Source organism: Siniperca chuatsi, linkage group LG18 (assembly GCF_020085105.1).
Source record: "Siniperca chuatsi isolate FFG_IHB_CAS linkage group LG18, ASM2008510v1, whole genome shotgun sequence".
Lineage (NCBI taxonomy): Eukaryota > Metazoa > Chordata > Actinopteri > Centrarchiformes > Sinipercidae > Siniperca > Siniperca chuatsi.
Window position 1 is genome coordinate 15254034 of NC_058059.1, and position 21988 is coordinate 15276021.

At 37.5% G+C, this 21988-nt stretch overlaps 4 protein-coding genes across 8 annotated transcripts; 3 read left to right on the plus strand and 1 right to left on the minus strand.

Moving 5' to 3' along the window:
- The first annotated feature begins 1742 nt into the window (after nt 1–1742).
- Nucleotides 1743–5947, plus strand: ptgdsa (prostaglandin D2 synthase a). 2 transcript variants are annotated; one of them, XM_044173201.1, is made up of 7 exons: nt 1743–1936; nt 3457–3596; nt 3743–3819; nt 4910–5020; nt 5171–5272; nt 5400–5431; nt 5546–5947. In XM_044173201.1, the coding sequence occupies exons 1-6, from the start codon at nt 1841–1843 to the stop codon at nt 5429–5431; spliced, it is 558 nt and encodes a 185-aa protein (XP_044029136.1). In that variant the 5' UTR covers nt 1743–1840; the 3' UTR covers nt 5546–5947. The 2 variants fall into 2 exon arrangements, with proteins under 2 accessions (XP_044029136.1, XP_044029137.1); XM_044173202.1 differs by lacking the exon at nt 1743–1936 and adding an exon at nt 2315–2497.
- Nucleotides 5948–6408: 461 nt separating this feature from the next.
- LOC122865155 (protein AMBP-like) lies at nt 6409–8757 on the plus strand. Of its 2 annotated transcripts, none has more exons than XM_044173195.1 (8): nt 6409–6663; nt 6997–7142; nt 7238–7314; nt 7506–7625; nt 7755–7856; nt 8026–8126; nt 8242–8326; nt 8635–8757. In XM_044173195.1, the coding sequence occupies exons 1-7, from the start codon at nt 6544–6546 to the stop codon at nt 8320–8322; spliced, it is 747 nt and encodes a 248-aa protein (XP_044029130.1). In that variant the 5' UTR covers nt 6409–6543; the 3' UTR covers nt 8323–8326; nt 8635–8757. The 2 variants fall into 2 exon arrangements, with proteins under 2 accessions (XP_044029130.1, XP_044029131.1); XM_044173196.1 differs by having other exon boundaries at nt 6447–6663; nt 8074–8126.
- A 742-nt stretch (nt 8758–9499) lies between these two features.
- LOC122865154 (protein AMBP-like) lies at nt 9500–15051 on the plus strand. Its single transcript, XM_044173194.1, has 10 exons — nt 9500–10058; nt 10543–10685; nt 11619–11695; nt 11816–11932; nt 12391–12492; nt 12794–12849; nt 13547–13631; nt 13798–13965; nt 14455–14628; nt 14909–15051. The coding sequence occupies exons 1-10, from the start codon at nt 9864–9866 to the stop codon at nt 14932–14934; spliced, it is 1143 nt and encodes a 380-aa protein (XP_044029129.1). The 5' UTR covers nt 9500–9863; the 3' UTR covers nt 14935–15051.
- Nucleotides 15052–17323: 2272 nt separating this feature from the next.
- Nucleotides 17324–20198, minus strand: LOC122865157 (kunitz-type serine protease inhibitor bitisilin-3-like). Of its 3 annotated transcripts, none has more exons than XM_044173198.1 (7): nt 19857–20193; nt 19269–19353; nt 18903–19070; nt 18583–18611; nt 18253–18337; nt 17887–18054; nt 17324–17598 (listed from the first exon to the last, which is right to left on the minus strand). In XM_044173198.1, exons 1-7 carry the CDS (start codon nt 19926–19928, stop codon nt 17582–17584), a joined length of 624 nt encoding a protein of 207 aa, XP_044029133.1. In that variant the 5' UTR covers nt 19929–20193; the 3' UTR covers nt 17324–17581. The 3 variants fall into 3 exon arrangements, with proteins under 3 accessions (XP_044029133.1, XP_044029132.1, XP_044029134.1); XM_044173197.1 differs by having other exon boundaries at nt 17324–17601; nt 19857–20172; XM_044173199.1 differs by lacking the exon at nt 17887–18054 and having other exon boundaries at nt 17324–17601; nt 19857–20198.
- Nucleotides 20199–21988: the final 1790 nt, after the last annotated feature.

The following is a 21988-nucleotide window of genomic DNA, read 5'->3' on the forward strand; positions in this document are numbered from 1 at the left end:
CCCCTTTAGGCAGTCTAACAACCAAACTATTCTTTCTAATTTACATACAGTAGGGTCTGATCTAATTTCAACAAGTCTCTCTAATTTTAATATATATGTATTTAATTTACTACTGTGTCGAATCAGGGGAAAAAAAGATTTGCACATCCAATATTTCTTATGCAGGTGCATCAGAGAGGAGCATGATATCTTGTTTTAAAAAAGGAGATTCCTGCACATTTATTGAATCAAATTAATCTTTCGGTCCTTACAGAGCTTCTTCAGAGTATGATGTATTTGAAAGAAAATCGTACTTTGCATGAATCAGATTTTTTTCAAAATAATCTACTACTCCATCCAAAAATGAGTTAGACCCACAACCCACCTCTAAGGGACTCAACAGTGAGTTCTTGTGTCCTGCGAACACCTCCCCACAAACCCACTTTGAACATTGATCGTATGTTCTGTACATTCATTTACTCTACTCACTGTTGGCACAGCTTCAGCCCTAATTTTAGCAATGTCAAGCTACTCAGCTGACCTCAGAAATACAATTATATATCAAAGCCTTTACATTACTTACCTTTTATTTTTTAGCTTTAGCCTAAACTGTGAACGTGTTTGTTACGGGCCCTTTTGAGTCATTTATCTTTACTCGTTTGTGTTTTTTGGGATAACAAAGCCAAGACTAGCAATGGACCAGTCAAGACAGAAATACTAAAACTGAGGAAAGTGAAACTGGAGGTGGAAATGGAGTTTCAAAATGAATCTGTGAGACCTTTACAGAAACGTATGACCAGTTTCTCTTGTCATGACATGAGTAATAATTATGAATAACATTTCATACTGTAGTTGAAACTTGTCTTATTTTATATGCAATTATGAAACTTCAGTTCAAGTTTTAAGACATTATTCTTAGCACTGGTGGAAAAGTACCACACTTAAGTACAACTTTGAAGTACTTTACTTGACTATTTCTATTTTCTGCCACTTTATACTTCTACTCCACTACATTCCAAATGTTTTTATTGTACTTTTTTCTCGACTACCTTTTATTTAACAACTATAGTTAGTAGATACTTTACAGACTAAGATTTTTCATACAAAACATATGATCAACTTCTAAAGTATGATGCATTGTTATAGAAACTTCCCAACAATATATACAATAGTTCCACTTCGTGCAACTATAAGGTACCACTTACATATTAATGCATCAAAATAATGATCCACTAATAATGTAATGAGAGGAGCCATTTTGCATCATGAATACTTTTACTTTTCATACGCAAAGTGCATTTTGTTGCTATTACTCTATACCTTTTGTACAAGTAAACTTATATACCAAACGCAGAATGTTTACATAGTATGGTATTGCTACTTCTACTTAAGAAAATGATTTGAAGACTTCCTCCACTACTATCTGTTAGGCTCTTTAAAAACCCCAGTAATAGGTCTTAGATGCAGAACCTACTGATCCCTCTAAGCTTCTTCTTCGTGTATATTTCAATGTGGGACAAAGTCTTGTGAAACCAGTGTGTCTGTGCTTATGGGTACAGCACATGAGCTTCAGCTGATGCTAAGATACCACAAGCATGATATATTCCTGCACCTATGGGAAGTGAAGTCTAAGTTGGAGTTGTTTTGGAGCCACACATCTCCAACACTTGGCCACTGTTCCCTGATCCCTAGCGATGATTGGCTGACAACCAGGTGGGTGGATCAGGAGAAAAACAAACATTGCCACAGGGTTTGCCACTCTGTATCTATTGACTGCCTACAGCTCACTTAGGCTCGGGACAGATACCCTCTCTCAACCTTTCAGTCCATCCACCTCGCCGCTTCATTTGTCCACGCAGCCATGAGGACCACTGTGGTTGCTGTTGTCATGGTGATGTTGTGCGTGATGATGGCACACGCGGACATGAAGCCGCAGAGAGATTTCAACCTGCAGAGGGTAAGATAGACACACACACACACACACACACACGAGCAATCAGCTTTTTATGTTTGTTTTGGGAAATGAATGTATTTGAATCAGTTTTCAGATTTGTTAAGTTGGTTCTGCTAATTTTTTGTTGTCTTTCAAGTGACTCAAGTGACTTTCAAGCAGATTTTTGGGTCAGTGGTTAAGGTTAGGGTAAGGGTCACCAGGAAATTAATGTAAGTCTATGTAATGTCCTCAAAAGTGACGTAAGTAATGTGTGTGTGTGTAGTCAAAGTTTGAGAACAGCTACTCAGTCGTTGACCCAAAACAAACAGTTATGGGTTTAAGTCTCGCCTCAGCACAAATTGTTATGATTAATACATTTGTGAATCCTTATTTTCCTGGTTTCCTCACACACGAGAGGTTGAGAGAGGTCACTTTGACATTTCCCATGGTAGATACATCATGAGAAATGTCTTAAAAAAGGAGGATCTTCATTTGTTTCCTGTGGCTGATTTGATAGCTGACTGGATATATCCCAGAAGCATTTAAAAGATCACTATGGTGGGATTGTTCCATATTTATCAAAAGGTAAGATATTTGCCAGTCTGGTGTGGGTTAATGCAAGAAACTATTGCTATGATTTCCTCTTTTTTTCTCCTTACAATACCCATTCTATTCTTTACCTACAAAGCCTAAAGCAGCTCAGTGAAAATGCAGCAGCAGGTAAAAATTGTTTATCGCTTACATGTCATGACTCATGTCATGTTAGTTCAAGTCAGAATGTTCCATCAGTATTCAACATTCACACTCCCTCCATCCAGTCAGTGTTTTTAATGATCTATGTACAGATATGAGGAAATGCTGTGGTTAGCAGCAGTGTTTGCAACATGGTACAAATATAGCTCACTTGTTTTCCCACTGGGGCCGTTCATGCTAAAAATGTAGATACTAAAATTACATGTATGTATAAAAAACAGCCACAAAATGGTGCAGGTTCCATAAAAATAAATAATCTTTTCCATGCCTACGCTTGGTGACTAATGGTGGATTAATGACTGGGGAAAAAATGTTGCAATGCACATCAAAGGACACGTCTGGTGGTATTCTACATTTTTCTTATAAACAATAAATCTCTTAAAAATACCAAAACCATCAATGAATTGTTAAATGAATTGCCTACAAAGCCTTATTCCTTTGTGTCACAGATCTCCATTTTGGTCCAGAAACTATTAAAAACACATAGATGAGCTACATAGTTGCACTGGGTGACATGTTCCTTCATTTCGATAAACATGGGCACTGTATTTTATTTTGAGTCAATCCCACAAACACCTTACTGCCAGCTTTATCCTAAAATGTACAAACCAGTGAACTTTTTTCCAACATCAGACATTTTGACCTTTCAGAGCATGGAAAGCATGTTTAACCTGTGCATAAATGATGGTTAGTAGTTAAAGTCAAATATGCTTTTAGAAACTCAAGATTGTTGATATGTAAATTTAATTTTGTGTGTGTGTGTGTGTGTGTGTGTGTGTGTGTGTGTTTAGTTTGCAGGTAAATGGTACCGGTTGGGCCTGGCCTATGACTCGCCAGCTTTTGTTCCCTACAGAGACAAACTGAAGGCCTCCATGGGCATGATCACACCACTGCCAAACGGCAATGTTAACCTCACAATGTGGGATGCCACGTGAGTCTGTGTGTGTGGGGCAAAACAGTACGGTACATGTTGTAAATTGGCCACAAAAGTGTATGTGCTAGTCAAAGAAGAGAGGAAACCAGAGGGATGTATGGAGTGAAGATAAAGACACATTGTGTTTCCTTTGTGTGCTTCAGAACTGTAGGTTGTCAGATTAAGGTGTACCAATATGAGAAGACCACCGTACCTGGACAATTCACCTACTTTAGCACACGTAAGTCTCTGCTCACTTCTAACCTGACTCATCACCTTCCCAAGAGAGAAGAGAAATGATGTTTAGTAAGCTCTGTGACTTTACTTTTTCCATGACAATGTAAATATTTGATTTGCACTCACTGAGTGCCCACAAGCAAACAACCACAACGAGCACACGGATAAAAACAGGCAAGACACGTGACAAATATTTCAGTCAGGACACTCACATCAAGGCTTTAACTATTTATTGCAGTAACATGCATTTTAGTTTGTCTGTGTGGCTCTGCTCATGTGATGCTCTGGAACAAATCTGAGCAAACTTCTGCAAACTGATCCTGAGCCTGAGTTACACAAAATTTAATGAACATGAATAAGTGTTAAAAACACAAAGAAGGGGCTGGGGAGGTGAAGGGAGTTCAATTTCTAAAGGCAGGCAGCAGTGCAGCAGCAAGGATGCAGAGCTCAGCATTGTTGTAAGCAGACTGAATGAGCGTCAAATGTTTATATGGACCGCCGACTGTGAGAGGTGGTCGTGGACATACAGGACTGTTGGGTGTGTGGAACATGTGACCATAAAATTACTTCTGTGCCAAGAATGGAAATAAAAGCAAAGTATTTGTATTTCTAACATAGTAGACAGCTATTGACACAATTTCTGTATTTGTTCTGTGAATTTGTAATATATTTCAAATATATGCACTTCTTGATTCATTTCAATACTACATGTATTTATACTTTATATTCTTTCATGTTTTATTCTTTCTTTCATATATTGTATTATATAATGTAAATGTTAATTGCACATTTTATTTTTATTCATATACAGTATATTTTTAATCTGGTTGCCTTTGGTATATTATACCCAGTTTTATCCATCTCATATAGACCCTCTGTTTGATAGCTAAATTTCTGCCTAACAATTTCATTTTAAATCACAAAACTCAAGTCATCCAAATTGTAGGTTACTATACAGATGTTACTAATTGTTCTACAGAGAGCATTACAATGTCACTCACATTGATTTCCATTCATTCTCATATTTAACATATTTAACACACTGAATGCCAAGAAGTCTTTGTCCCTCACTTCTGTGTTGTACTTTCTGTCAGGCCATAACATGGTGAAGGACGTCACAGTGGTGGACACAAACTACACTGAATATGCTTTGGTTCACAAACACAAGGCTTTTAACAGAGAATACACACAGGTGGCGCTTTACGGTGAGACACACACACACACACACACACACACACATATATATATATATATATATATATTACATATTACATTACATCTAAACATGAGCTGCAAAGTCACTACTGTTCATCATTGTGTTGTCTGTCAATATGTGTCTGTCTACTTGTTTTCAGGTCGCTCTCAAACGGTCAGAACTGATGTAATTCAGAGGTTTAAAGCCTTTGCCTTGTCCCGGGGTTTCCCAAGAGAGTCTATTCTGACTCCACCTCCAGCAGGTAAAGTAAGGGGAACACACACATATCTACACATATACAGTATATACACATGCACACACATATAATGGGGAGAATTAAATGACCCTGAAGTTTCCTAATTCTCGTCTATATGTTTTCTGGTCAACAGGAAATTGCCCACCATCAGGATCTAGACGTTAGGTGAGTCTTTTTATTTTCAAATATGTGAAAACCAGGGGAGTTACTTTCAGGTGTGTGAGTGACTTCTGTCCAACAAATCTTCTGAGTAAATTATTTTTTTTTTACTCCCTGTAGGTTCCCTGATGCACCTGAGATGAGAGTGGCTGCATATTCTGATGTGCTGCTCCAACCCTGTATTCTCTGCTCCACTTTTTTCCCCCCATGCATTTACCATGAAGTACTACAAAGAACTCTCTTTCTGCAAATATCATCATTCTGGCTACAATGATGATAATTAGTAAAATAAATATTGCTGATGAAATGTATACATCATCCTCTAGGCTATTTTAAATCATTTCTTTTCCAAATTACCAAACATCAAACAAAACCTTCACAGAAAAAGGCTTCTCGTTGTGGTAGTTGGTTTTTGCCTTTCATCAAGTAGTTTATATAAAATCTTTGAATTAACTTCCTGAATATAATCAACTGGGTTGTTTCACAGTGTTGACATAGTTAAATAAACAATATTAACCACCAGGCCGAGTGCAAGTGCATGTTTGAGTGTGTGTGTGTGTGTGTGTGTATAATCTACACTGCAAGAAGTGTAGTTCACATACGAACACCAGGGGGCAGAACCTACGCATCACTACATTCAATATGTTTCTGCTGTGAACCAGACCTCATAGCTCTCTCATGTGCTACCTAGTGCTAGCTAATGCCAAAGCTAGCTGTGTAACCTAATATAATGCACATATGATGATCAGGATACTGTGAGAAATTAGGTTAAAGCCACTATGTGTAGAATTAGGAAAATGTTGACTTTGGTTCCCCGCGTGGTAGTTTCATAAAATACACTGTGGCAGTCCAGCCTTTTCCCTACTAATTATCAGCTGTTACATTCTGACATGTATTGATTGGTTGTTTGTTTTAGCTTCAAATTCTGAAGTCCAGTGATCCATTGCTGATTATACGGACTAACAAACACACAATCACATGGACACACTTTAGTATACATACACACACACACACACACACACACACACACACACACACACACAGAGACACACCAAGACACACAAAGACAGATAAAGAGACAATCAGAATTTGCTCGTTTAGTTTTGAGTTCTTTGACGATGCAGAGAGCATTGAGTCTGGTGTCTCTGCTGGTCCTGGGGTCGGCCTGGACCCTGCAAGCGGTCCCTGTGCTCCCAGAACCTCTTATCCTCACACAGGAGAACTTTGATCTGGGCCGGGTAGGTGGCTGAAAGACAGGCTTTTATTATTTTATTTATATATGACAAAGATATCATACTTTCCCCCTCCACCTTTTAGTCATGTAAAATTTTATTAATTTGTTTTACCATATTATGATTTCAGCAGCTCCCCATGTGAGACCCCTTTCTGTCCCTTTTAATAACCACTGTATGTATGTAGGGATGTAAATTATGACTAATACTACTGTAACTGTGTTTTGAAAAATAAAATTTGAAACTATTAGGTTTTATTACAGGTTCTAAGGTTGCTGTCATGGCTGTACAAATGCAAATGCTTTACTATACAATAAATATTTCTGTGTCCCTTTGCAGTTCATGGGGAAGTGGTATGAGGTAGCAGTGGTTTCTACTTGTCCTCACTACATGCAGCGCAAGAGGGGAAACCCCGTCATTGTTGCACTGGAGCTGCAACAAGTTGCCTCTGAGGGCAACTTCACAACGACGACCACTAGTTTCAGGTCAGACAGATATGCATTCTAGACATTTTAAAGTGTGTTTATAGTCAGTGTGACCTGTGCTATGTTTACATGTGTGTGTCCCTGTATGTATGTAGGAATGGCTCGTGTAAGCAGACGTCCACAGATTATAGTTTGACCAACACTCCAGGACGATTCTTCTACCATGTTGCAAGTATGTTTTTCTAGATTCCTTCCTCTCCTCATCCCTTTGGTCTAAATGTACATTCTGTCCAAACCTTTCACACCACAATAACAAGGTTTTCCTAATGTTGAACTAAAAAGCAGCAGGCTTGGTATATCCACCACTATTATGTGTTTACAAACATGTCATGCAGTGTATTGTGAACACTTTCCTTCCTGCAGGGTTCGGAGCAGATGTTGATTCCTTTGTGGTTCATACCAACTACGATGAGTATGCAATGATGCTTCTGCTGAGCACAGAGAAACCATCAGGAAATAAAACCACCACAGTCAAGCTTTATAGTGAGATACAATTTTTGAATCCATCAATATATTAATTTGTTGTGCTTTTTGTATGAATGTTTGCAAAATGTGTTGTTTTTCATTCTATGTCTGGATCAGTCTGTGTAATGGTAATTCTGTCTTCTTCAGGTCGAACTATGAATGTGAGGGCTGCCCTGCTGGACGACTTCAAAACACTGGTCAGACAACACGGAATGAGTGATGACACTTTCATCATGAATCAGAACAAAGGTACAAACACAGACACACACACATTCAGGAAAAGCACAGGTGTAACTAATTACAAAAGTGATGAATGTGTTCCATTTTGGTGTGCCAGTGAGCCTACATTCACCATAAGTATGAAAATTGCATTAAGTTTGAAACATGAATTACATTTTTTATGGCTTTTTAACACAAGGAGTCAAATGTTGTCAGAAACCCCCTCTCCATCTTACTGGCTTTCCAGGTGAGTGTGTTCCAGATGAGCAGGTGACAAAGCCCATCACTACTCTGCCTCAGGTACGTGCTTCAAACTGTGATGTGCTGACATAACATTTGCATACTGAAACCACGCATTTGTATTTGTATGAAGATAGATCAGTCACCTGTTGTGGGTACCTTGTCTGTCATTCAGATTTTGGTTCCCAAGAGGTCAAAAACAGATGTGGTTCTGCCTGTGGTTCGTGCACAAGAGGAGGACGCTGGTAATATTTGACCAGGTGAGAGGACTCAGTGTTTAAAGGTAACATTACATTTACACTGATCAGTGTTTAGTTTGCATTCATAATTTTTCTTTGGTTTAGAAAGAAAAAATCCATTCATTATACACTCAGGCTCCCCCTCATGGGAACTGTAGTGTACAATTGTGAGCTATCAAGGGTACTTTTTGCCCCCATATATTCAATGTCATTAGCATTTTATTCTATTTTTTTATCAAATCAAATCAAATTTTATCAATTTAAAACCTGACACATATTGTATTTTTGTCCAATTTTAGCATATTAACAAATGTAATTTATTGTTACAGAGTGAGAGATCATGTGGAATACCTGAAGAGGAGGCTCATCACACAAACACCAAACATCACACTATTAATGCATTGACTGAGAAAACTATTTTCCTGAATCAATAAAACAACACTGTTTTGTTAGTTCTGACTTCCTATGTTGTTTTCACTATGTTCATAATCACTATTTTATTATGGTATTGTATTTTCATTTATGTGAAAGGCTTGGTATGTCAAAAGTAATTTGTAATGTAGGCGCTTTGTAAATAAAAGTAATTCAGTGTTTATCTGAGTGCATTTGACCTTTCAGAGTAAATACAGAAAGCCATACTCTATATCTTATATTGCATGTTTGTCTGAACCTCTAATTTTTCGAACATAAAGACAAAAAAGAAAGAAATGCAAAAATGTGGAGTCCTAAGGAGCTGACTTGATAAAACACTGTTCTCACCAGCAAACCATTAAGGAATATATTGCTTTTCATAATTAGTGCTTTATTGCTTATCAGGGATCAGTAAGAATTAAAATTTCATCTCCCCCTTATGATAAAATAAATAGTTTGGAGCCATATTTATTATTTAGATCTATAGGTTAAAGTGAACATTCTTACACCAGATAATATATTGTCTTTGATTATCTATGTTTTAATTAATCATGGAGGAAACTCTGCTTTGGGTCCTTCTAATGCTGAATGGACAGATGCTCTATGGATGATAGCTGCAGCCTCAGAAGAAAATGCTTGAGAAGTCTTGATAAATGTACAATGTCATTTAAATGCTTTTTGGCTTTCTGTAAGTTCTGTGCCTCTAGAGGTCAAAACTACTGTATATACATATAGAATGTGAATATATGACTTCTCATATAAAGTCTCATCCAACAGAAGACACCAGCTTTGTAAAATCAGAGGTGCTCAGAAGTTGGGAGGATTCCTGTTCTTTCCTGTGATGTACAGAGCTCCAAAAACTGTACTTGTGTGTAACATATACACAATACAGAATGAAGTATTGTGTAGTTGTTACTCATTCGTCTCTCAGATCATGACGTGTATTGATTTGTTGATGTTGTCAAAACTCTGAAGTCCAGCGTTTAAGTGGTCAGCTGCCCAGGCAAGTCAGAGCACAAAGCGAGACACAGAGAAGCAGAACTTTGCTCTTTTACTTGTTTGTTTTTCACTTGGCTGAGTGAGGACATGCGGGGGCCATTGCACACAAAACATAGGTCAATGCCCTGTCCCCATTTGAAGAGTTGAGATGAGGTATTTTCCTGGGATTGAGTGTCTCAGACTGCAGTCCTCCCAAAGACTGGTGGACAGACAGGCTGATAGGATGCAGAAAGCAGTGATTCTGGTTTCCCTGCTGGTGCTGGGGTGGACCTGGACCCTCCAGGGGCTCCCTGTACTCCCAGAACCTCTCTACCCCACCCAGGAGAACTTTGATCTAGCCCAGGTGAATGGCTGTGTTCTGCGGTCTTGCATGTTATTTTTCCTCTTTTAAGTATAATATTCTGTTGTTTTGAATTTATACAGTCAGTATAAAAAGGTAAGAGGTGAAGAAATGGACTTCTGTACTTCCTGTGTTCTCTTTTCCACCATTTTCTTTCTGTTATTAGATTATCACCCTTTAGTTATGATTTTGGGGATAAAATGTTTTATCCTGCAGGCAGTGGAAACCTTCATACATTAATGACCTAAAAATACATATCTTGAATAGAAGCTAAAAGTTCTTGTGATCTTTATGCATTAAATGTTGAAAACGTTAAAGCAGTTTGGGCTTGAGATGACAGTTTCAGTTACACAAGTATAAGTACGTTAAGTACACATTAGTAAAAATGTTTTTGGTCTGGTATACTGAACCAACAATATGTATTTCTATTATAGGTTTTTTGTGTGTATTAGGTAAATAAATACATTATTGTAACTTTTTCTAACAGTTTTTGGGAACATGGCATGATGTTGCCGTGGCAAGTACATGTTCTCATATGCAAAGTCAAAGGGGAGTTGCAGCCATTGGTAAACTGGTACTGCAGAGAGGTACCACCGAAGGCAAACTCAAGATGACTCGAACTGTACTCAGGTTTGTAAGAAGTTCGTTCATCATACATTTGCACACATTTTCACAAAAACACACTAATGTACATAAATGATCAAAATACATGTTTTTGAAAGTTAGAAATACTTTCTCATCAATTACATTTAAAAAAGAAAATCCTTTTAAAATTAAAATATCTTCTATTTTTACAGGTTAATCCAAGGTTATGAGATATCAGGGGAAAAACATGAATATTTAATTAGCTAATGCATTTATTTATTACGTCAATGCAGACACATTGGCTAATCCTGGCAATGTGTTTTGGTCTGACAACATTTCAGTGCAATGTCCAAAGTGTAAAATCCAGTGGTGTACTTGAGTAACGTTTTGAGGTACTTGTACTTTATCTGAGTATTTCCATTTTATGCCACTTTATACTTCTACTCCACTACATTTCAGGGGGTAATATTGTACTTTTTACTCCACTGCTTTTGTCTGACAGCTTTTTTTGCTAGTTATTTTGTAATATTATAGATAAAGTTACCCAGCAGTATATAGAGTGTTTAGAATTAGCCCCACCTTTACCAGCTTAATGTAGTAATACATATAATAATATAGACATAATACATATAATCCATTAATATATAGTACCTTTAAGTAATGTCTTTACTGTTGGTACTTTAAGTATATTTTGAGTACTTAAGTATTTTACTTAAGTCAAATTTTGAATGCAGACCTTTTACTTGTAACTGAGTATTTCTACACTGTGGTATTGCTACTTTTACTTAACGAAAAGATCTGAGTATTTCCTGGTATAACACTGGTCAAATTTATTGTGTCTTATAAATATCTTATATATTCTGCACAGATGACACTCAAATTAAGTCAGATGCCTGCTGCATTAAATTTGAACACACAGATATAACCTGTCACACATGGTTTGTTCCACTAGTAAGTCATTTTTTTGTGTACGTGCAGACATGGAACGTGTAAGGAGATGTCTGGGGACTATGAGCTGACCACCACACCAGGACGATTCTTCTACCATATTGCTAGTACGTCTCTCTCGCTCTCTCTCTGCCTCCCTCTGTATAATCTTGCAGTGATACAGCTCTCTTTTCAGTTAATGTTGTCCATGAAATATTCACAGGTATTATATCTTTCCCTTTCAACAGAGTGGGGGGCAGACGTGGATGCCTACGTGGCTCACACAAACTACAATGAGTATGCGATAGTGATAATGAGCAAACAGAAATCATCAGGGGATAAGAGCACCTCAGTTAAGCTTTACAGTGAGTGGACACTCTCCATAGTTGCACTGGAACATTATCTTATTTATTTATTCATTGTCGTATTTTGCTATTTGAAAGAGCAATAGCTGGGATGATGTTTTCTGTGTGAGTTTTAAGCACCATTTCAGCTTTAATTCTGTTGAATAAACCAAAAAAGTAAAACAAAACATGTATATTTTGTTTTTTTCAGTGGCCTGTATCATTTTTAACATCTCAAGTATTAGATTTCATTTATTTCATTCAAGTATTAGGATTTATCCCCTCATCTATGTTAAGATAGACCATCTTATTGGACATGAATAGATATAATACATTTAAATCAAACTGAATTAATAGTTTTTTATGAAGTGCTAGTTTTATCTCAAGTGATTATGAGGTGAGTCTGAACACATCATTGTACCTCAAACCATGTTAAAGTTTTAGTATCTGCTTCGTCTAAATAACCCTGTCCTCTTCAGGTCGAACTATGGCTGTGAGAGCCACTGTGCTGGATGACTTCAAAACACTGGTCAGACAACAGGGAATGAGTGATGACACTATTACCATTAAGCAGAACAAAGGTACAACACACACGGAGAGAGATTACTACACACACCTCGCACTAACACACCTCTAAATATGAAAAATTCAGACGATGTTTGAATGAGCGATGAAGGTACATGGAGAGAGATGTTAATATCACTCTTCATGAAACAGTTCAGTTCAGATCTTTTTTGTCCTACAAGAGGAAATTCTACAAATATAAAACATAAACACAATAAAAAATACAATAAGACAATTGAAGACATTAAAAGAGTACATAGTTTGGCTATAAAATGAATGGGTGTCTTAATGTTATGTCTTCATATAATCTCTGTGCAGGTGACTGTGTTCCCGGAGAGCAGGTGGCAGAGCCGTCAACTCAGCCTGAGCCTCAGGTACTCAAAATACATTTAATTAATCTAACCTAAACTGTCTCATCATGTATCTTTATATTTTCATTTAAACACAATTTAACAAATTCAATACAATTTTAATATATTTTAGTTCTTGTTTTATTCTTCTCTTTTAATGATTTAAATCCACTCTGCTTTAACTCAAAGAAATCCCTTTCAGCAGAGTATTATTACTAACAAATACTGGTAGCAGTAGTAGCAGCAGTGCATTTAAATAGTGATGCCTCAAATAACATGTAATACTTCCAATATTTTGTAAACAATTTCATGGGAACATGTCCTGCTCAGATGACCATGGAAAATTAAATGTCCTTTTAAAGGTACAAAAACAAGCTAGACAAACTTCTGCTGTGCTCTCAGTGGAAGAGTAAAATAATGAAATAGTAGAACAGTGTAAATGTGGTGGAAGAAGTATTAATGTTTAAGCATAATGTTGAAACAAAAATCATGCGTTTTCCTCAAGTAGAACTACAGATGTATTTGCACCAGAATGTACGCATTGTACATTTAATAAGTGAAAGTACTCATTATAAAATACTGTCCCTTTCAAAATGTTAAATTATTGATGCATGAATTTGGACAGTACAATTAATGTTGTTGCTTTACAAGAATGTTTGGAATATTTGGTGTTCAGCTGACTTTGTATCTCTAACCGAGTCTGTCTGTGGCTGTGATACAGCGGGTGAGGAGAAATGTGGTGCCTTCTTTGGCTCCTGCAGACGTGGAGGGTTCTGGTGATGATTCACCTCTTTTCAATGGAACCAGTAAGTGATCAGCTTACTCAGTTGAGTAACGGCATGCCCTGATACATTTAGATATTACTGTACAGCATGACACATTCATTTTGATCAATGTGTGTATTGAATGGATGCAACTAATAGCTATCTATCCTTCCTTGTGCTATCTCTCTCCCTCTCTCTCTCGCCGCAGTGGCCTGTAAAGCAGCACCAGATACAGGACCGTGTTTTGGGCTGCACCAGCGTTACTTTTACAATTCCTCCTCAATGAGCTGCGAACTCTTCAAGTATGGAGGGTGTTTGGGCAACCAGAACAACTTTGAAAATGAGAGAGAGTGTCTGCAGAGATGTCGTACGGAGGGTGAGGAGTGAAACATCTGCATATGGAATGATTATACATGCAGCATCAATCTTTTTGCCCACTGCTAGTTTATTCTGCAATATTTTGTTTTGTTTAGTTTTGTTTGCATTTCTTCTTTCAAATTTGTAATGGCCATTTCCCCATGTACTACTAACAGCTGTTGGGGTTGTGCTGGGAAGGATGTTGAATACCATATCAATACTCCAAAACACAAGCAGTTGTAGCCACATCTTTTTACCAACCAGTAGAAGTTGCTGGTGCAGCAACAGGGATATGATCCCGCATTGGGTTACCACCCACAAATACTGTTGATTGTGTCCAAGGAGGCTCCCTGCCAAGCCTGAAGAAGGGGATTGGGCTTCCCATCTGTTGGCCAGAATTAAGTAATATTCCCTGTTATGATGCTCAGGTGTGAGCTGTGGAAAAAAAAAAAAAAAAAAACCTGGAAATACATGAAAATATCAACACTCATCTGTTCTGTCTCCCCAGCTGTGTGCCGTCTGCCCATGGCACCGGAACCCTGCACAGGCCAGCCACCAATCTGGGCCTTCGACTCCAGCGCCGGTCTGTGTGTGCCCTACAAACAGGGCTTCTGCCAGGCCAACGCCAACAAGTTCTACAGCAAAGCCGAGTGTGAGGAGTACTGCGGGGTGGTGAATGATGGTGAGAAGATAAAGGAGATATAAAGAAATACAGAAACACAGAACAGAAACACAAACACATCTAGATTACCCAGCCTATGGCAAACCCACAGCCTCACATACCTGTTAAAGAAAGGGAATTCTGCACACTGGCATAAATGCCGATGCCTGATAAACACCACAAGGAAAACTGCCTGTAGAACTTCTACAGTATGTATTCATGCAAATGCGACACTAAAAAACACATTAAATCTCCACCCACATATGATAAAAGTATTGAATTTATTTTTACTCTTTGACAGACGGAGAGTTGCTGAAGGCAAACTGAGTGAAATGAGGAAACGTCGCTGCTCATCTGAACTCGTACAGAAATGCAACATGAAATAAAATAATGTGAAGTTATACCCCACCAATAAAACAAGCCATTACTCTTTTTGTTTTCTGACATTTCTTGTTTGTTACTGTTATTTATTATTATTCTTGTTTATTGCGTGTAGGATTCCCATTAGCTTCTGCTGATGCAATTGCTTCCTGGAGTCCATAAATACATACAAATGACACAAAAATCTGGACATGCTCCTTTTTCAGCTGCTTCAGATATCAGTTGTACCATGACGCCTTAGATTACGACCCACAAAGTACAGCTTAATTCTTCTCAATTTACAGTGGAATTTTTGGTACTAACGTTGGACCAGTACAGTACGTACTGATACATACAAGTAGGTACAAGGGAACAAGATGTGAAGTTCCTTGAGTGCCGCACACAGGTCCAGTGTGTGGCAGCCGAGACTGTTGTTGCTTTAGAGATGATTTGTATAGCTATTGCCTGTTGTTTCTGCATTAGGTCTGCTCGGTCTTGTACGTAAATTTAAATTGTTTGACATTAGTTTACCTTTAGAAAAGATGTTAAGTTTGAAAGTTATGATATGACCCATGGCTCATTATATCATATTTCAATTTTGATATTGTGCAATGATTCTCAATAAAGTTTTGTTACTCCATAACAACAATGACAACAACAGTGATAATCCACATTAATCTGAACCACCTAAGGCTTCTGAAGTCCTCTGTAAGTACAATGTTATAGCCCTTACTGTAAGAAAGGCCTACTTTCAGTACAGTAACAGATTATGGCTTGTAGTATGTTCCTGACAATACTCTTTTCCCTGGATCTCTGTTTGTTCCAAAGTAGAAATATAAATGTACCCCGTGGTTATTTTGGAACTATGTAGTTAGCCTATCCTTATTTTATCATCACATGTATCCTACCCCTCCAGTGTAGGTAAGTAATATGATCATTTTGAAATAATTTACAGCAGATGTATCAAATCCTACGTAGAATGATTGTAATGATCATTCTACTTAGGAGATCGCTGTTTGTGCCCCGTGTGAAACCAAAAGTCAATGTTGACTTATTTTTACTTATGTAAGTTAAGTTACACACGTAAATTAAGTTATGGACGTCATTTGACTTACGTGACCAACTTATTAATATTTATACTTCTGTCTATACTGTATATAGCTCACCTATAGCGTATTCAAATTTGTACTACTGCGCTACTTATACTACCGTACTACATATTTTGCTTGCTGCACATGTTTTGTTACTGTATATATATATATATCTTAGCATTTAATTTCATTCTGTTCGTACTGTTTACCTGTTACATGTATATATACTTATATGTATATTTTAGCATATTCATATCTACCCCTTACTGTTTATTTTAATTTATTTATTTTACCACTATACATATGTACATTACTCATCACTGCTTTTTGCATTTCTAGTTAGATGCTAAACTGCATTTCATTGTCTCATTACTTGTACTCTGTGCAATGACAATAAAGTTTAATCTGATCTAATCTAATCCAAAAAAACAATGTAGTCCTGAATTAATCCAAATCTCTGACAGTTCTCTGACTATTTTAACCAGAGTCAAACTAGCTTGCAATCCTCGAATAAACCTGTCATTTCAGGATGTCCTATTGGAACAAGTTAAAGAAATCAGAGTACTGCATATCACTTTGAATTGCCATCTCTCATGTTCTCAGCACACTGATTGCAGAAAATGAAAAGAGGCATATGCACCAGCAGAAAGTGTTCTTCCTCCATGTGTTTAATATGAAAATTGTTATATCATCACTGGTTCTAACCCTCTAGTCTGCAGATAATAAGGACATACAAAAGCTAGATTAGCTCTGCACTGTCCAGATCACATTAGGATGGACTGAAGGCATTCCACACCCTTATGTCTACCTATCATCTGTTCATCACTTGATATTTTTATGATCCCTTCCATTAACCTGTTTACATTTGGACTTGCACCTTATTGATCTTTTTCTTTTTTTTTTATTTGCACTCTATATATTTGCCCGGCTGGACAACAGTTTCCCTCGGGATAAATAAAGTTCTGTCTTATATTATCTTATTAAGACTTAACTTTGTCTTACCATCCTTTCATTCATCAGGAAAACCATTTTTTTTGGAGCATGTTACCAACTCACATCAACCCAATAATGATACAAAAGTGTCAAATTGCAAGTGAAATATAATTCACTGTGGATAACATGGTCAAGTGGAAATATCTAACTTTGTAATCATTTTATGGTCCTGTTATCTCTGTCTGGGTTATCTACTAATTCAGTCTTGTTTTATGGACAACAGGACACCACATCACTCTCCTATAAACAATAAACAACAAACATCAGCCAAACAGAGTAATTAGTTATTTTATTGGTGATCTGTTATAAAATAATTTCAGATATTCTGTGAGTGCTGACACAAAATCATAATACTTCTTTAATGTGCTGTAATGTATTTATGTAATGCTGGTTCATGTGGTATCTCTCCATGATGAGTTCAGGTGAGCAGCGATGTTTCTTCATCTTACTTTTGCCTTCAGGAAACATTTTCTCCTGCACTGAATTTGAGTTGGTCTGCCGCAGAAAAGGACTTCCACAGAACAAATCCTTTACTTTGGGAGCCATTCTTCTATAAAAGAGCAAAAATACATTAAATGCTTTTATCATATCTGGGTGGGGATTTGCTGTAACTTTGCATGGACACATACTGTATGTACTGTACAGTGAGTAGATACAGTTAAACACCAGAAACTATTTCACAGTCGTGTTATAAAGATGGATGTTCACAATCAATCAGCAGCCTTTGTCAGCTACAAAATAACTCAGGCAGTCAAAACTTTGATATGTGAGTTTTAAAAGCAACATGAGACAACTACAGCGCTCTGAGATGTGTGAAACATGTTTTGTATTTCACCTTCAGTGTGACATCGCTGCATACACTCTGTCTCACTTTGAAAGTTATTCAGGTTGCCCCTACACCCTCCGTAGATGAAGACCTTGCAACTATTTGAGGAAGAGTTGTAGAAGTAACGTTTAAAACGCGCCTTGCATGGACCTGTTTTCGGCTGCACTTTACAGATCTCTACAGGAAGAGAGAGGGGAAATAGCGCAGAGAGGGAAGATGACTGTTAGTTGACTCTAATACATGCCACTACTGTATTGTTTCCACAGTCTGTTACTTTGTTGAACATCAGAATCAGGAACTCTCTTCCATTCAGGACACATTCATACCATCACTGCACAACTAAATATAAATGTACCACGTAAGTTGATCTCTTACCTATTCTACTGAACAGAGTTGTATCAACAGTAGGATTCTCCACGTCTGCAGGAGCCACAGAGGGCTCCACAGTACTGTTCACCTGCTGTATCACAGCCACAGACACTCGGTCAGAGATACAATCACACTTAAAACCTCATATTACAAATATTCCACATTGAACTTGTTTCAAGATTAAGTTAAACACTTTTCCAGTTTGGAAAATTCTGTAAGGTGTTATTCCAGCTCTCCACTGAAGCTATGTCACATTTTAAGAAGTGAGATTTTATTATCCAAAACTTTCTTATTATTTTTTAATATCTGCATCATTAAATCAAAGGGAAATTGTACTTGTCCTGTTTGTCCTGTTTGTCCTGTTCCTGTTAAAAGACCAAAACTACATTAAATACTTTTATCATATCTGGGTGGGGATTTGCTGTAAATTTGCATGGACACATACTGTATGTACTGTACAGTGAGTAGATACAGTTAAACACCAGAAACTAGTGTTAAAAAGATTGATCATGTTAGGTTGAATGACAATCAGCAGCCTTTGTCAGCTACAAAATAACTCAGGCAGTCAAAACTTTGATATGTGAGTTTTAAAAGCAACATGAGACAACTACAGCGCTCTGAGATGTGTGAAACAAGTTTTGTATTTCACTCCTCACCTTCAGTGTGACATCGCTGCATACACTCTGTCTCATTTTTAAAGTTGTTCAGATTGCCCCTACACCCTCCGTAGATGAAGACCTTGCAGCTCATTGAGGAAGAGTTGTAGAAGTAACGTTCAACAAAGACCTTACATGGACCAATTTCTGGTGCTGCATCACAGACCTCTACAGGAAGAGAGAGAGGAAAAGCCGCAGAGAGGGAAAATGACTGTTAGTTGACTCTAATACATGCCACTACTGTATTGTTTCCACAGTCTGTTACTTTGTTGAACATCAGAATCAGGAACTCTCTTCCATTCAGGACACATTCATACCATCACTGCACAACTAAATATAAATGTACCACGTAAGTTGATCTCTTACCTGTTCTACTGAACAGAGTTGTATCAACAGTAGGATTCTCCACGTCTGCAGGAGCCACAGAGGGCTCCACAGTACTGTTCACCTGCTGTATCACAGCCACAGACACTCGGTCAGAGATACAATCACACTTAAAACCTCATATTACAAACATTGAACTTGTTTCAAGATTAAGTTAAACACTTTTCCAGTTTGGTTGACAACACCACAAATTCTGTAAGGTGTTATTCCAGCTCTCCACTGAAGCTCAATCACATTCTACGAAGTGAGATATTATTATTCAAAACTTATATCTGCAGCATTAAATCAAAGGGAAATGATACTTGTCCTGTTTTTTCTTTTCTGTTTTATACACATTTTTATTTAAATTCAGCCTGGATCAGCAACAGCATTAAAATGTTGCATAAAAATTACAGCATTAAAACAGACATGTGACATGAAACTATAAACCTGTTATTCTCTGTTGAGATAAGGAACCAGGATGGCAGCCTTTCAAGAGACAATACAAGAAAAAAATAACATGTATATGATCAAAAAGAAAGAAGGATAGAAAATCCTTTACTGAAAGAACTGGAGAGCTCAGCCACTCACCTGATCGAAGTCCCCCTGCACAGGGACCCCCTGGAGGACCAGCACACAAACCAGAATCATTGCTTGCTCCATCCTATCAGCTGTCTCTGAAGTTCTGACAGCTTGAATTGATGGAAATGTAGCTCCTTGTCTCACCGTTTCTTATACTCCTCATCTCAGCCCAGATAGTGCATTGACCTATGATTATTTATGTGTGCTGTGCTCCCCCCCATATGTACTTACTCCTACAACCAAACATGGCTGAGCAATCAGAGGCCCTCAGTAGTTGAGAGGATTACTGTTCTCTCTAAGAATACAAATACTGTAAATATCTATAAAAGACACAATAATGCAGGATAAAATATAATGTGCTTGTTACTGATCACTCTTTCACATCATGGCATTTATTTATTTGTTTTATTGATAAGTCCAATGTTCAAATGGTCAGCTGTTCAGGCTAGTCAAACGTTGAAGCAGAACTTTGCTCTTTTCACTTATTTGTGAAGGAGTGAGTACATGCGGGGACAGCACAGCACACATAAGTTATCGATCAGTGCCGTGTGTTGGCTGAGATACGACGTATAGGAAACAGTGAGGCAAGGAGATCATTCACAAAGTCTGCCTCAGTCCTCTCATTTCCCAAGACCCCTGCATTGCCATTCTCCATCCATCCACCGGATGCCCACAGACTTTCCCACCTGTCCTGGTCTGCTGTCATTTCAGATCCAGCCACTCCCTCCTGCCCTGCCATATCCCCTTTCCCGCTTTTTCCATCACGTGACCTTCGCCGCTCACATACTCACCTGCTTCCCATTTCCTCAATCAGCCTGGCAGTATTTTTACCATCCATCCACACTTTGCCTGATTGGCAATGATGCTTATGCCTTTGCTGTCCAGTGGGGCTTTGTTGGCATGGGAAACAGACGTTTACGTTGCCAAAGCAAGTGTGAAATTAAAAAAAGATGTACATAAACAGAAGAATTGTGCTATTAAAAATAATCTATACAGATAAAATAAAATAAGATTAAAAAACACAATAATAAAAAATGTAGACTTGCAGTTAAGAAATACAAATACAAAGAACTAGGTTATATAAACACTGCAGCATGTTGTTTTTTATTTATTTATGAATGTTCCCTCTCAGGTGGCTTGCCGCTAGGTGGTTTAATCTACCAGGCTTCATTCGGCCCGCCTCACCTCCACCTCTTTGCCCATTTTTGGATGAGGCGGAGTCAGGCACTGACTGGATGAGGGGATTATTCTTATACAGCCTATTCTTTGTAAATAAGGGCATGCCCTCAATGATTCCTCGAGATTAAATATATATTTTCTGGGATGGTGGGTGGACAATATTGTTGTGCCTGGAATGACCTTCTAGATAATCACTTTTGTCATTGAGTGAGATGAGAATTTGTTTAAACATCATTCTTGTTATCTTTGCAGGTATCACCCTATGTCTTGCAGTAGTTTTATAAGTCGTGAAATTTCTTTTGAGTGAATTCCAGACTAACCCCCGAGGCCACGGACTTCTCTCAACTCCTCAAACAGTCCAGTCGCTAGAAAAAATGTAGGCCTATCAATTGTACATTTCTGCAAACCACAGATATGTGCAATCTAACCCCAAACATAAGTAACATCATCATGTAGGTTAACATACTGAACATTTGTCTGTGAATGACTTTTTGGCAAACAAAAGAAATATAGTATCTGTCCATGCATAGCCCTTATAATATATAAAACATGAAATATTTCCTATTTTGGTGTAATAACAATGCTTTACAGGCGTTCTGTATTTTGTCATCCCCATCAAATGTGTAACGGAAGGGCTCACCACTTCAAAGCATGAAAATTATTGGGTTTTACTGTAATAGGGTCAGAAGAAAAGAAAAAAAATATATCTAAAGAACTAAAGATTTCTAAATTATTATTAACATTTTTACACATACAGCAGTGGGGTGTGTAGGACCCCAAACAATGGAGGAATAGAGCCAGTCTCAGCAAAACACAAGGAGTAGCCTGCATATTCTTTATTATTTTCTCTTAATATTATATTATATTCTTATATTAATAAATATATTCATATTATTATTGACCATTCATTTTATTGTCAATTTTATATTTTATATTTATGATTCTTGACCTGCAGTACTTTG